This window comes from Lonchura striata, chromosome 3 (assembly GCF_046129695.1).
Source record: "Lonchura striata isolate bLonStr1 chromosome 3, bLonStr1.mat, whole genome shotgun sequence".
NCBI classification, from domain to species: Eukaryota; Metazoa; Chordata; class Aves; order Passeriformes; family Estrildidae; genus Lonchura; species Lonchura striata.
Genome location: NC_134605.1, coordinates 29997277 through 30011357, shown reverse-complemented (window position 1 = coordinate 30011357; position 14081 = coordinate 29997277). Strand labels below are relative to the sequence as shown.

The 14081-nt window shown below is 54.0% G+C and overlaps 1 protein-coding gene across 1 annotated transcript; it reads right to left on the bottom strand.

The window, feature by feature from the left end:
* Nucleotides 1–36: 36 nt before the first annotated feature.
* Nucleotides 37–13077, bottom strand: NFKBIE (NFKB inhibitor epsilon). The gene is made up of 6 exons (XM_021550447.2): nt 12746–13077; nt 2397–2499; nt 1642–1873; nt 1381–1469; nt 855–1103; nt 37–535 (listed from the first exon to the last, which is right to left on the bottom strand). Exons 1-6 carry the CDS (start codon nt 13075–13077, stop codon nt 470–472), a joined length of 1071 nt encoding a protein of 356 aa, XP_021406122.1. The 3' UTR covers nt 37–469.
* Nucleotides 13078–14081: the final 1004 nt, after the last annotated feature.

Genomic DNA, 14081 nt, shown 5'->3' with positions numbered 1-14081 from the left:
CACTGTGGGGTGGGTGAGATCACATGAGACCTCTGGTGCCCATAGCAACAACAAACATTTATTAGAGTGAGTGTTGACTCTCCTCACCCCACACTTATTCTGATGGGGTGCCAGACAATGCTCTGTCCAGCCTACAATGTGAAAATGAGTCCTCTTCCACTCCTTCCCTGTGTATGCTGGAGATCCCCACAAGTCAGACTCATGGCAGGGAGGGGAAATTCAGTCCTGCTGCAGTACACAGATTCTAAAAGAAAAGCCTCCCCTATGTAGTGCTCATAATGCCACCTTCTTCCATCTGGGAAGGCAGCCTGAGGCAAACAAAACTTTTCCAAAAAGGGGAGGGGCAGTGGGATAAGTCTCCCAAAGTGTCTCTGCTCCCACTGAACTGCAGACAGGCGACATCCAGTGGGCAGCAGGGCAGCAGCACCGAGGAAGGAGGCAGCCCAATGGGCCAAAGGAGTCCATCTGCTCATTCAGAGCACACAACAGGCTTCCCTGAGATCTTCAGGTCATCGAAGGGCAGCAAGGCAAGGAGCTGCAAAGATCAAGGGTATAGACATGTAAGCAACCAGGGTTGTGTCTCCACCAGGGAGTGTAGGGGCCCAAATCTTCCCCCTACCCAGTCCTCCAGCCTCCCACATCCCCAGGGAAGTACCAAGAAGCCCTATTTAGGCTATTCCTAGGGCTCAAGGCAAAAGGCAGTTATCACACACATCACAGAGCCAATGCTTACAATACATCGGGAAGGATAGGAACAGCTAGAAACTCCTTCTAGGAGGGTCCATCTAATCATCTAACTCCTGAACTTCCTGACACACTTGCAGAGCCACAGGCTTCCCCCCATAGAGACTCACATCATCATTGCCATCAGCCAGGTCCTGAGCTGTCTCATTCTCCATGTTCCTCAGCAGGGTGTCAGCCCCAGAGTGTGAGAGGATGGCAGCGATGGCAGCATCCTTGCGGCCCACGGCCAGGTGGAGCGGAGTGCACCCGTTGTACATCTGGGCATCCACGTACGCCCCATTGCGCAGCAGAAACTGGACAGCCCTACAGTTGTGGCACTCCACAGCCAGGTGCAATGGGGTCTTCCCGCTCGTGCCCTCCTGCAACCCACAGATCACAAGGCTGTGGGTGGGGGGCCCCCTCAGCTGGGCCCTGCAGCACCCACCCACACCCCTTTGACTGGGTGCAGAGGGCAGTCCCCACCCTGATTTCTGTCACAGCACCCAACAACCTCTCAAGGATCTTTACACTCTGCTCCCTCAAAATTTAGTGCTCTCAAGCCTCACAGCAGTGCCTGCCCCAGGGCTGAAGGGAATGCCAAAAGGAAAGACCCACCATCCCAGCCTTTACAAAACATCACACCATGCCCAGTCTTACCCGAACATCAATGTTGGCGCCGCTCTCCAGCAGCAGAGACATCATTGGGATGTTCCCTTTCAAAGTACTGATGTGCAGACAGGCCAAGCCTGTGATGAGGGGGCAGAAGAGAGAGTCACTGTCAGCCCAGACCACCCTGGGGCACACCAATCCCATCCGCATTCCCATTCTGCTGTGCTCCTGGATCCCTGCATACACATCTCATGGTCTTTGCCCTAATCTGGCCACCAACTCTGCCACTGCACTGTCCCCATGTCTCACCTTGCCAGTTCTGGAGCTGCAGGTCCTGGTAGTACCCACGGGGCTGAGTTGTGTCATCTGGTGTGGCTGGGCCCTTCAGCAGCTGCTGGGCACACTGCAGGTACTGCTGCTCACAGGCCAAGTGCAGCGGGGTATTGCCGTTACGGTCCTGCAGCCCAGGGTTCACTCCCTTGTGGATCAGTGCCTGGATCACGCTGGGCTGCTCCAGGTACACAGCAAGGTGGAGCGGGGTCTGGAGAGAAATTAGGAGAGGGGAAGATGCCCCGTAGGACACCAGGTATGATGAGCCCCACCAGTCTCCAGGAGCGAGCCTGGCAGCAAGAGCTGACCGCCACGTGGGACACCCCCATCCCTGTTGTGACATTACATGTGGCTGACACTGGTGTAGTCACATGGCTTGCTGTTCCCCTGCACCTCAGCTCATGAATCACCCATGGAGACATCTCATTCTCCCAAGTTATCTACCCTGCCAAATTTAAGCCATGCCTCTTCCATGGCTGTCTGCAATGTCCTGGGGCCTTGCAAAGAAGCTCTTCACCCCACAGTGCTGGGAGCTGTCACACTTCTCTCTCAGGTATCTCCACCTCTCTTATTCCCCTCCGTGCAAAGAGACTACACACACACAGGACCTTCACATGCTCTGGGGGAAGCAGGTGTGGGATTCTGGGGAAGGGGCAGATGGATTGAGCAGCTATCCAGGGAACAGCCTATGGCATTTCTCTTTCTCCCATCTTCTGTCTATTACAACACCATACCTGGAAAAGATCATTTTGGATCTCCAGCACCTCCCTGGGTAGCTGAGCGATGCAGCAGAGTGCTACAGCTGGGACACAGTGGATAATAGCCAGATGAACCAACCTACAAGGGGTTAATGGTGACAGGAGAGAAAAGAAAGAAAAATAAGCCATGCCCAGGAGTAGAGATCCTTCCCTGCTGCATGAAGGAGCAGGGAAGAAAAATTTCCCTGCTTCTTCCAGTCTCCTTCCCTCCAGCTTAGAGGTCCTGCATCTTGCCCTTTCCCTTGGGAAGCTCAGCAGAGGGCCAAGGCAGGAACATGGTCTCAGGCTCCACAGGGCAGTCCTTCACTCTGATCCTCACGGGGAACAGATCCTCCTGTCCCTGCTAAGCAACACAGGGTCCTCCCTCACACCTCACAGATGTGTAGGGTTTCAATGTGGTACTGCCCAAAGCCAGGCCTCCAACTGGTGTAGGTCCAAAGGGCCTGGGATGTCTTTCCCAAAGTTCAGGAGCAGGGTTTGGTGGCTGTGGAGAGATGTCTGGGCTATGGCAGCTACCTGGGGAATTCCAGTTCCTTACTGCCAGCTGCACATTGTACTTCTGCTTTCCCCTCCACAAAGGCAAACAGTCAAAGCTGGGCAGCAGCCCAGTGCTGGTCCAAGATCACCTGCATGGCACAGTCCCTATACCAGCTGATCTGCCAGTCCCACACCGATTTCCTCTTCTCTTCCCCACATCCTTCCCTTTTAGCACTGTCATGGCAGGGCTGGCACACAGCCCACAAGCACAAAGGACACCTGAGATGCATCTGTCAGAGCTTGGTGGCAAGCAGGGAGCTCTGGTCCTCAGGACTGTGGTCCCCACAGCCATGGGGTGGCCAGGCACCCGAGTCCCCCAGCCCAAGGACTGGTCTAATTTCCAGGCCCCGGCACAGTCAGAAGAGAAGCGAGAGCACAACAGAGGCAGTGCTGAGAGGGAATTTCCAGTCCCCTCTGCCAACCTCCTGTCTCCCACGCCCCCTGCACTGAAGGGCCCATCCTCCCACCACAGGGCAGCCCCCACAGGCCAAACCTGGCTACCATGGTCAGCAGGCAGCATCTCCTACTCTGCACAGCAGGGCAGACATGAGCTCAGCCCCCTGACCCCTCACCACTACACTAGAGGCCCTGGGTGGCCTCTGTCTCTGAAAGGAACCAGTTCCAAACTGAAGGCTGGGCTCTGCCATCTATGCTACTTTGATGGAGACTGACAGGGTGAAGAGATGGAGGGTGAGAGCTGTGCCAGCCCTGGCAAGACACTCTGTTCTCCAGACAGCCCAGCTTTGGGATGCCACCAGCAATGTGGGGCATAGAGAACATCCCTCCACAGGCAGGAGAACAACACCTGGCCTTAAAGCATTGCAGACAAGAAGTGGGATTGGGATTGTCTTTTTGCCAGTTGCACTGGGACATAAATTTGCTGAGAAGGTCAGAGACCAGTCCCCAAGAATGTCTTTTATTGACCTCCTCCTAAGTCCTACTTGAAGATCAAGACAGCATCTGGGACCCCAGGCATCTTCAGTTGAAATCTGATTTTGAAGGCAAAACAGGGCCAGTTCCTCTCCACCCTGCTGCCAGGGACAAGCTGTGCCCAACAGGAGAGGCTTTGTCCCCGGGGAAGCCCCAGGTTAAGTTGCAGCAGGGAATTCCCCACTGGAAGGGGGAGGCCACCCACACTTGCTTGCCTCTGCACAGCCATGGGGTGCCCCCTCACTGCCAGCACTCCCAGAGCAGGGGAGAGAGCTGCAGGGGCCATGCAGACCCATGGACAGGGTCTGGCCACCCTCCATGGACCATGAGGCAGAGGCACAGCCAAGGGGCCCAGCCCAGGAACAAGGCAACCAGCTGTAAGGACAGCCCTCCCCTGATCAGGCTTTTAGGAACCCTAGCTTAGGCATGATCTCAGTAGGGAGGTTCCCTGCTGGGTTTTGCATCAATCCCTTGGGCAGCACCTTAGCTGAGGTGTCCTTTGCACACTTGCAGGGACAGCCCCTGTTTCTCCAAACTTGCTCCCAGGCACCAAGTGAGGGAAGAGGCTGCAAGGATCTGACTTTTTCAGATACAACAGAGTTAAGACTGCTCAAATAAGGGACTTTCCACAGCAATTCAGCTTGAACTTTAAACCGCTGGTGCTTTCGCTTTCCAGAGCCATGCTGGGCTCCCAGGGGAGAGAGCAGTGCTCATGGTTGTGTCCCACGGCAGACAGCCCTTGTGCCCCAGGAATCCCCCGGGCCCCTCTGTCACTACCCACACCACACGGCACTATCATATAGGGACGAGTGGGGCAGTCACCCGGGGGAGATGGAAACTCCCGAGCAGCCCTCTGCCACAGCCAGTATCTCACTTTTCCTGGCTTGGCTGCCTTTGCAGCTCAACAAGGCAGCGGACCCACTCGGGGCTGGGCTGACACTGAGTTAGTTTGGGCACCCATGCTGCACAGGCAACAGGGATGGCCATTTGCCTGAAAAGCTCTGGCTTTCTCCTCTCAGCTGGGATATGCCTGCTTTGAAGGATAGCTTTCCACCCTCCCCCTTCTTTCTCCACCCGGATGCAGCCTCCTCCTGGGCTTTCATTTCTGCATTCGTTCCTGCCTTTCCTCATTATCAGCCCTCAACTTCCTGAAATGGCTGCAAGAACCTGAGCTACTTGGGAGAATCATCACATGGCCAGTGGGCTGGGAGGAGCCCACCATGAGCACATGAGCACTGAGGCATTCTGTGCCACTGCAGTGCTGCCAGCCAGGAACTGGGATTGTCTCCTAACTCAGGAAACCTGAAGTGCAGGCATTGTACCAATCTTCACTTTTTTCCACCGAGGCTACAAGCACACCACTCTCTGTGTCACAACAGTCGCACAGTCCAGCTGCTGATGGGCGGCTGCATGCTGGCACGTCGTGTGCCAGAGCTAGCTCATGGTGAGGGAGAGACACCCACTCGCTGCCAGAACCTCTTCTTGCTCAGCCACAGCAGTGTGCCCTTGCCAGAACAAGCCCTCTGCCCTGCCATACTCAGATCCTTGCCCATCCTGGGCTGCCTACACATCTCTCCTCTGCTTTCCTACACTTGCCTGCTCCCTCCCTCCCCATCCTCTTGCCTGCAGTGCTTCTGGCTGCAGCCACAGGGGTGGAACTGTCAGAAAGGGCAACAGGGAGTTTTGAAAACGGCATGGGATGAGGAGCTGTGAGCAAGGGAAACACAGCAGGAGTACAGACTTCTGGGTTCATTCTCAGCTTTTCCACTTGCTCACCAGCTGTCCCAGCATAAGGGGACTCAACACTCTGAATCTCCAAGGCATAGGACATACCTGGCACCTGTCTCCTCTGCTCACCTGTCGGTTCCCGCCCCTCACTGTGGCCCCAGTGTTCCACCCATCATCAGAGAGATAAAATCCCTGGAGCAGAGAGGCTGGGGCTATCCCTGGGGATATCCCAGGGAATGAACATGCCATGCCGAAAGTGGTCCTAGCTTAAGCACAGGAGAGCATCCATTTCCACAGTGCTGTCCATCTCCAACTTCTGAGTGACCTTAAGTGTCCAGTAGGAAAAGTTCCCACACATGAGGACTGGAGGCACGAGAACAGGGTAAGGGGTGACACCAAGCTCTGACACACAAGCAGAACTGATGAAGTCTCACCAGTTCTCTGGCTATCCTTTCCCATCTCTTTAGAAAAGGAGCTGACCATGCAGATTCCCCCATCTGTAGAGCAAGACACCTTGTCCACAAAGCAGCCTTTCCCTTAACCATATCACCCCAGAAGCACCTTAAATCAGGGTATCCAGCATTCAATTGAATTTGCTTTGACAATTTTTTTCCCTCTAGATAAGGTCTCTGCCTGCAGCAGGAACAGCTCATTCCCAGCTCCTTGTTTTGGCTGAGTGGAGCAGTAGATCATGCAAGCAATTTACACAAGAGAAACCTGTTCAGGGGAGGAAATGGCCCCAGCAGCAATAGAAAAGAGAGCAAGGGAGGAGGAAAACAGCAGGGGAATTCCACACTTACCCTGCTCTCCTGCTCCAGCCCTGTAACCTGCACTGCTAACCGCTTCCTCAGCCACCAGCATGAACCTCTGCCAGCCGGCTTAGCAAGCACAGCTTATCCTGCCCTGTAGCCCTGAACCATCCCAGCCTGGCTCCCCTCCTTCCTCCCCACATACCAATGCAATGCTGCCCAGCTCCATAAAGCTGTTCCAGCTGCCCTCTGGCAGCTCCAAGAGAACAGTGGATCTCAGCTGCCTTATCCCATGTTCTGTGTTCCTGCACTGTAGGTTTCATCAGCCTTTTTCTGGGAAAGGCACAGCTTGAATTTGAGTGGAGAGGGGAGTTGGGATGGGACTGGAGGGAGGCTGCAGCTAGAGGGATGCAAAGCCCTTTCAGCCACGTTGGGTTCAGCATTGCTAATCTCCAGTCTGGGCAGCAGCTGCTTCCCAGCCTGCTGCTCCTGGGACCACAGTGAGGGGTGGGAACCGACAGGTGAGCAGAGGAGACAGTCTCACCTTTCTTGGGGTGCTCTGCAGAGGGTCTGGTCTGAGTGCTTGAGAATGAGGGCAGCTGGAGGCTGACTGGCAGGAGAGGCAGAAGGGCTCTGGACACCTCATTTTTCAGTGAGCTGGGGATGAGAAGGTACCCTGACCTCCCAGCCTCTAGATTCTGCACCCACATATTTGAGAATTTTGCTCCATTTCTGAGCAGATGGTGGCTCTGGGATTGCAGAAGCACTAAGCATCAGATGCATGCGGGCTGTTCCCTGCAAACAAGGGGCCTGTTTGCTACTATCTAGGCACAGATGGGCCAAATCAGAAAACAGGTCAGCCCACCCAAGCAGGGGCCAATCACCATCAGAGAAGCATGATGAACAATTTCAATAAAAACAGTAAACATCCCAAAAAGTCCACTGACTGTGGACAGTCCATTTCAAACAGATCAAACTCACAACTGACTCCTTAAGAGGCAAATACATTCTACAGTTTCTGTACAAAAAGAGATATCGTGAGGTCAGAAGAGGAAAGCACCTGGACTTTGCCAGAGCCTGTACAACACACCCTAGCAATCATTTACAACCCCACAGATATCCTCACTGTCTTAGGATTTTCTTTTAATGAGGCATGAGCTGTGAGTCTAAGATACCTCAGGGCCCCCCTTCAGCTCTGGATCTGCCCCAGTCAGAGGGGCTTCCCAACTCTGTGACACAGAGAGCATCCCACACAGCTCATTGACAGGCACGTAGTAACCACTCTCACAGCTCAGAACCTAGAACCTCTTCCTACACAGTCACGTCTGACTCCTCATTTTTTCACATTATACTAAAAAAACCTAAACCCAACCCTGACCCAGCAGCAGTCAAGCCCACCTGCAGAGTCCAAGGACCTGAAGCTCTCTGCGCCTTGGCTGATCTGTTACAGCCAGGCTTCTGCATCCCAAAACATGGAAATTTCCAGCTATTCTTTCCCTTCCTCTGTGCTGAAGTTCCCTGTGTTTGTCTCTAACCCTGAGGCAAACCTAGGGAGGTGGAAAGTTTGAAGAAACTTCCTCCAGGCCAGGCTGAAGTCATCCAAACAGGGAATAAAACCTCTTGCATGCATGATCTCAGAAGGCTGCCAGGACTTACCCACTTTATGCCAAGGCTATATGTGTGTGACCTCTGCAGCAGCCAGAAACTTCTGCGGCATTCCAAAGCAACTTGTGCAGAGCTGCCTGGCCTTGCTTAGAGGGACACCAAGCTCTCCTGTTTACCAAACTCCTGAGCACACACAGAGGAAGAGCTGAGAGTTCAGGGACAGGGAGATGGACACAGGAAAATCTCCCTCCTGGCAGACCCAGGTTAGGACTCACTTTCTCTAATGCCCCACAATTGGCAGCATGCTAGGGAATAACTTGGGATGGACTTGAAATCCTGACAATTAAGCAAGGTTTCTGAAGACCCTCTAGTAAAACCAAGAGCATCCCCACTTCCCATTAACTATGGCCAACCCACTGCTGGGCAGCTGGCAACAGCCCAGCCCAGCAAAGCAGAGGCACTCCCAGCCTGACCAGCAACCCCGCATCTGACTTCTTTAATCCTTCTCCTAAAACTGAGTCTCTCCAGTCCCCTGTTTCTTTTTCCTTTCTTCCCTTTCTTTTATCTTTGCTGTCACACTCTGAGCAATCCCCCAGATGCACAAGGGTTCAGCAACACCCTTGTACAGCAGGGGAAAGCAGCCAAACTGGAGTAGACAATCTGAATGGGGACAACCTCTATTCCCCTGCTCAGGGAAGATCTTCAGCCCAAGCCCACATGACTGGAGAGGGTTATGATTGGCACAAGCCAATGAATAGTTAGAAGTGGCTCTTGGCCCCTTGAAGATGAGCCTCATGCTCAGCAACAACCTGTGCAGGCAAGAGAGGCCCCTTCACTGCCATCATGTGAAGAGTTCAGAACATCAGCTCCCATGGGGCCCTGATTTTACTTGATTAGCTGTCCCCAAGCCCTTGTTAAGGCATTTCAGCCCACGAGTCACTGGCACGTGATTTCTTATCAGCAGATGGGGCACCACTTGTCTCTGGTAGAAGGAGGAAGTCAGGCTTCCTCTGCTCCCCTCCCTCCCTGAAACACACACCCAACCAAAACCACAAAGTCCCATTTTCCATCTGAAGAAGGCCTAGGTCTTCCTTCTGTGATTAAGCTGGGGTGCCTCGACCTTCACCCCTACAGAGGTGCTGCACTGCTTTGCATACAGAGACCCATGCAGAAGACAGTCACTCTCCTGCAGAGGTGCAGCCCCCAGCCTCTGCATCACCATGACATCAGGCACAATGGCAGAAAGTGGCATGTGGCCCAAGGACCAGCATGGGTAGGAAGGAAAACATGGTTTGCAGTTTAACATAGACTATACAGTCCTAGAGAGAGGAAACTCTGCTTAACTTCACACACTCATGAATCAACTCTGCCTCTCCAGAGTTGGCAGAGGCTGACATCAGCCCAAGGAAACGGGGAGGTTTTCTCTTGTGCTGGGACACAAGGTGATTCCTTCACACCCCATTTCACCTCAAAGGAGCTGGTCCCACACTCATCCTTTTCCCAGGATGGTGGAACTGTGCATCTGCCAGGTGAAGATGGGAAGGACAGGGTTTCCTCAATGAATCCTCACAAAGGCTGAGGTGGTCTGGAGGCTGGGGCACAACAATAAATCTGCCTGCAGTCCACTCAGAGGCAGCCAGGCCCACAGTTGGAAAGCCCCTCTCTTCACTTCCACACAAAGCAGTCCCATCAGGACCCAAATCAGCAGAAAAGGCGTTAGTTTACATGGAAGAGACAGATATTTAGAGTTTTAGGTCACAAGGAAAATATGGATTCTTGGAGGAGACCATTTGAACTTCAGTGCACAGGGTTTCCTCTCTACCTGTCAACACAAAAAGCAGGATACAGATCACTGTCCAAAGTGCACCCACGATCTTCTGCTTGCCACCCCACTCCTCATGCTTGATTTCTCCTGCCCTCACAGCTGAGCCACACTCTCCTGGGGACTAATGTGCCTTATTACTGTGGCTCTGAATTCCCTGAGGTAGAGGGGCTGCCAGTAGCACTTGGGAGCCATGTAGAAGATGACATTTGGGCAAATAATTATTGGAAGACAGCACCCACACATTTCACTGGCTATTATACCCCCATCCTTCCTGTTAGCCAATTTCCTTCCTGCCAAAATGAGACTCCTTCTAACTTTGGGCACAGGGAGAGACAGTTTTAGACCCATTGCTTTATCCTGCCTTGCTCTGATGCTCATCTCCTTTGGAGGCAGGCAGGGAAGTATCCAAGGAGGATCCTGCTGACACTTCAACTGCCCAAGTACGTGCTCTTCACCTCTGCCTCCACCTCCTGTTTTTACCCTTCAAGTGCCAGGCTGACAAACACAGACACACCTTTAGATGGCACAGGTGGGTGAGCCTGAATCAGCTATGGACAGTGAAGATTTTTGTCAGACGTAGAGCCAAGACTTTTGCCAGCTCACTTTTGTGTAAGCCCAGTGCTCCTCTCAGCTCAGCACCAGCCAGGGCATCTGGGCAAACAGGAACTAGTTAGGCAAAACCCCTGAACTTTTTTGTATTTTCAAAATTACAATTACAGGAAAGCGTAGTTCCCCAAGTCTTCTGAAATATAACGATAGTATGATTTTAATTCTCTGCCTGGAGCTGTTTTGTGGCAGACATTTAAAAAAGGCACACAAGGAAATACATTGCTGACAGAGATGAAAAGAAGAAATGAAGATGTTTGTCTGGCCAGATGAAAGGGATGTAGCCTGTGACCATCTGATCCCTTCTCTCTGGGGACCTTCTGTCACTGGATGAGCAATTGCACCATAGATTTCAGCATTACTATCAGCCCTGACTTGTCTTCACATACAAAACCGGTGGCAGTTCAGTGAGTTCCTGGGTGCTCACAGTTCCCATCTGCATCAACCTGAGTGGTAGATGTTCAGCACTTCTAAATATAAATGCCACCTACCTCTGCCGCAGGGTCAGGAGGAGAGAGAAGAATAGCAGAGGCACAAATCCACAGCCTCACCACTCTAACCACAAGAGCGGGGCTTTTTTTCCCAGCAGTAGGAGTAGATCCCAGGAAAGCCTGCCTCCATGGTGAGCCCAGAGCTGCACAACCAGCAGACCTATAGCTCCCTCCCTCCGTCTTAACAGATTTCCTATTCTGAAATGCACTGGGAGTGAGAGAAGACAGAAGAGCAAAAGCAACCTCTGAGATCCTCTCCTGCCTACAGTAACCAAGGCACCACTGATTAATGTTTTCCTAGTTAATAAGATGTTTGCATTAGGTCTCTCCAAGCAAGTCTGACAGACAAAGGGCTTCAAGCACCAAACAAGACAGCCTCAAGCACTAAAAGCATCTCCAACCAGCTGCATCTGTGGGGCTCACTAATAAAACAGTGAGAAGCCCCAGGCACACCATGACAGACAAACATGGTGGGAAGCATTACTTCCACAGCTCTGATTAAAAGACACCTGGTTCTCTCCATGGGCACCTTGGCTCTGGCATTAGAGCTGGGAAAACTGGCAGAACTCCTCCATTCTGAGGAGCCACAGAACCAGCCTGTAGATAGGACAGGACTAGAAAGCCTGTCTGGGGAGTGTGGGAGGCTGGGTTTAGTGTAACTTAAGCTTGCCATGAGACTTCCAGCCAACCCTCAGAACAGATCCCAGAGTCAGCATTAATGAACTAATTAGCAGATGCAGAGATTCCTTCCTAACAGGGAAGTAAACACAGGCTGTCTCCCAGCTCATCTTCAGCTTCAATCCAGATGTGCTCTGCCAGGCAAGGACAGAGCTTTCTTGCTGCTCTCACTATCAAAGACATTTGCTTGATCATGTCAGTGCCTCTAAGTTTCTCTTCCTCTTGCACCACTTCTCAATATTAAACTCTAGCCTGGTTTTGGGGCAAAGTTTGCCCTCAGCTGTGAGAACACTTCGCTCACACTGCATGCACACTCATGATGAAAACCTTCCATCGAGAGAATGTACAACAGGAAAAAATGCTGTGATTACCTGAAGGTAATTACCAGAAGCCAAACCAAATAACTCTATCGTGATGCCTCTGCCCTTGAGAGGGCATTACGGATGTGGGAAGCCCTCCTTGTTAAGAGAAACACTTGTCTCTGTCACAGAAGCTCAGGAGGGCAGCCACACATTGGGGTGTGCGTCACAGCTCTGCCAAAAGCCATGGCTCTGTGGGCAAGTTGGCAAAGCAAGGCGATTCCCACCTGAGAACAAATAGTTCTTGGGTTGCTTGGTTGAGCAGCGCCTAACACAGCCATCGCAAAGTCTTGCCCTGCACAGCTAATCTTGTTTCAGGACTTGCTTATGTGCCATCTCATGCAGCCAAGCCTTCCCTATTGTGGAGGAAACGTTGCATTCTCTGGGGAAGAGACAGAGGAGAGGCCTGATTTGCTCTCCCCTTTCTTCTAGTTGTTAGCAGCCCCACAGCAAGTGGAGGTGGGCTTCCCATGATGGGTCCGTTCTGTGCCAGGCAGCCTGGGGTGCCTCTCTTCCTGCTCAGTCAGCTGGACCTGGCTCAGATACCTCTCAGGGTGGCTGAGATACCTCAGGCGGGTGAGGGGGGTCATCCACCCAAACCGGAATGCCAAGCATCCACGCACACTAAGGCAAGGCGGGAGGCTCTTAGGACAGGGGCCCGGGAGACCTTAACAACACGGCTGAGCGGATGCTCCTCGGGAGAGGGTTGGAGACCACGGCAAACACAGCCTGGCTTGTCTCTGGGCTCCCCGCCGCTGCAAGGGGAGCAGCCCGGGGCTGGGGGGCAATCGCTCGCAGCTGCCCGAGGGTCACTCACGTGTCTCCGTCCTCCGAAAGGTAGGTGAGGGCCAGCTGCTGCCGACCGAGCTCCTCGGGCCGTGGCGGCGGCTCCTCGGGGCGGCCCCCCGGAGCCCCCGGCAGAGCCTCGGGCAGGGCGCCGGAGCTATAGCTGGAATCCAGCCGCTCCTCGGCGGCGGCGGCCTCGGCGAGGGTCTCCTCGGGAGCGGCAGGGGGGCCCTCGGGCGCGGCGGGGGTCTCCCTGCCGCCCGGCAGCGAGCGCAGCGACTCGATGCCCGAGTCGCACTGCCCGTCCTCGCCCTCCCAGCCCGCCGCTTCCTCGCGGCACTCGCCGCCCGCCGCCCGCGACATGGCTCAGCGCCCGCCGTCCGCCGGCCCCGGCCCGGGTCCCGCTCTCGGCCCCGCTGCCGGGGGGCTCATGGCCGGAAAGCCACCGAGCGGCGGCCGGCGCACAATCTAAGGCGCCACGGCTCCGCCTCCGCCGCCTCCTCCTGCCCCTGCCCCTGCCCGCACTGACTCAGCCGCGCCCGGCCCGCCTGCCCGGGATTCCCCCGCCGCCCTGCCCCGCCCCGGCACGACGAGGGGCTGCTTTTCCCCGCCCTCCTTGTCTGCGGAGAGCACCAGCAGCGAGAGGGCGGCGGCGTGGGCGGGGGCCGGAATCTGGGGTGCGCAGGGCAGGGAGGCGGCAACGCTGCACTTCCCTAGGCCGGGCAGTCTGTCTGTCTGTCTGTCCTGGGCCTGCCTACCACCTGCCCGCTTGGTTTGGGTTCTTTAATAGCAGGAAGGTCTGCCAGGGGAGGGAGCGGGACCTTGTCCCACCCGGCGGTGTGTGTGTGAGGATGCTGGTGCGTGTGCGGGTGCCGAGTGAAGCCGCAGGCTCCGTGGGAAACAATGTGGTGGATGTCACTTGTAGCAGAGGTGCAAACAAGGCGTTTGCTTTTCCCATGTGTATACATTAAACTGTTCCACTCACTAAGACACCTTCTCATCTCTTCTGCCTTTACAGGGGAAGCCAGGAGGTCACTGTAGCTGGCTGCACAAGCCTCTTGGTCCAGCTACTTCTCACCACCCTTCTGTGTCGAAAATAGAAATCCTTTCAAAGCCCAGAGTGGCTACCAGGGCTCACACAATAAAAGCTAAGATATAGAGATCAAAGCTGAAAATAGAAGATCGAATGAAGGCCCAGCTTACTGCCTGTTATTGATTTACCACACTGCATTTCAGCGCTCTCTTCCCAATGCCAGAACTCCTATGGATCTGCATAGATGTCATGTAATTACTTTCCAGTGTCCCAAGCAGTGGGCTTTCCTCAAAAGACAAACTAGATGGCTCTGAACACAGCTGATGCTTTAAAA

Excerpts from the sequence above, each read along its gene's own strand:
- NFKBIE (XM_021550447.2), bottom strand. The coding sequence starts at position 13,077 with ATGTCGCGGGCGGCGGGCGGCGAGTGCCGCGAGGAAGCGGCGGGCTGG. Across the intron at positions 2,500-12,745 it reads CTTTCGGAGGACGGAGACAC|GTTGGTTCATCTGGCTATTA; the intron begins GTGAGTGACCCT and ends AACCCCTTGTAG. Across the intron at positions 1,874-2,396 it reads TCCAAAATGATCTTTTCCAG|ACCCCGCTCCACCTTGCTGT; the intron begins GTATGGTGTTGT and ends ATTTCTCTCCAG.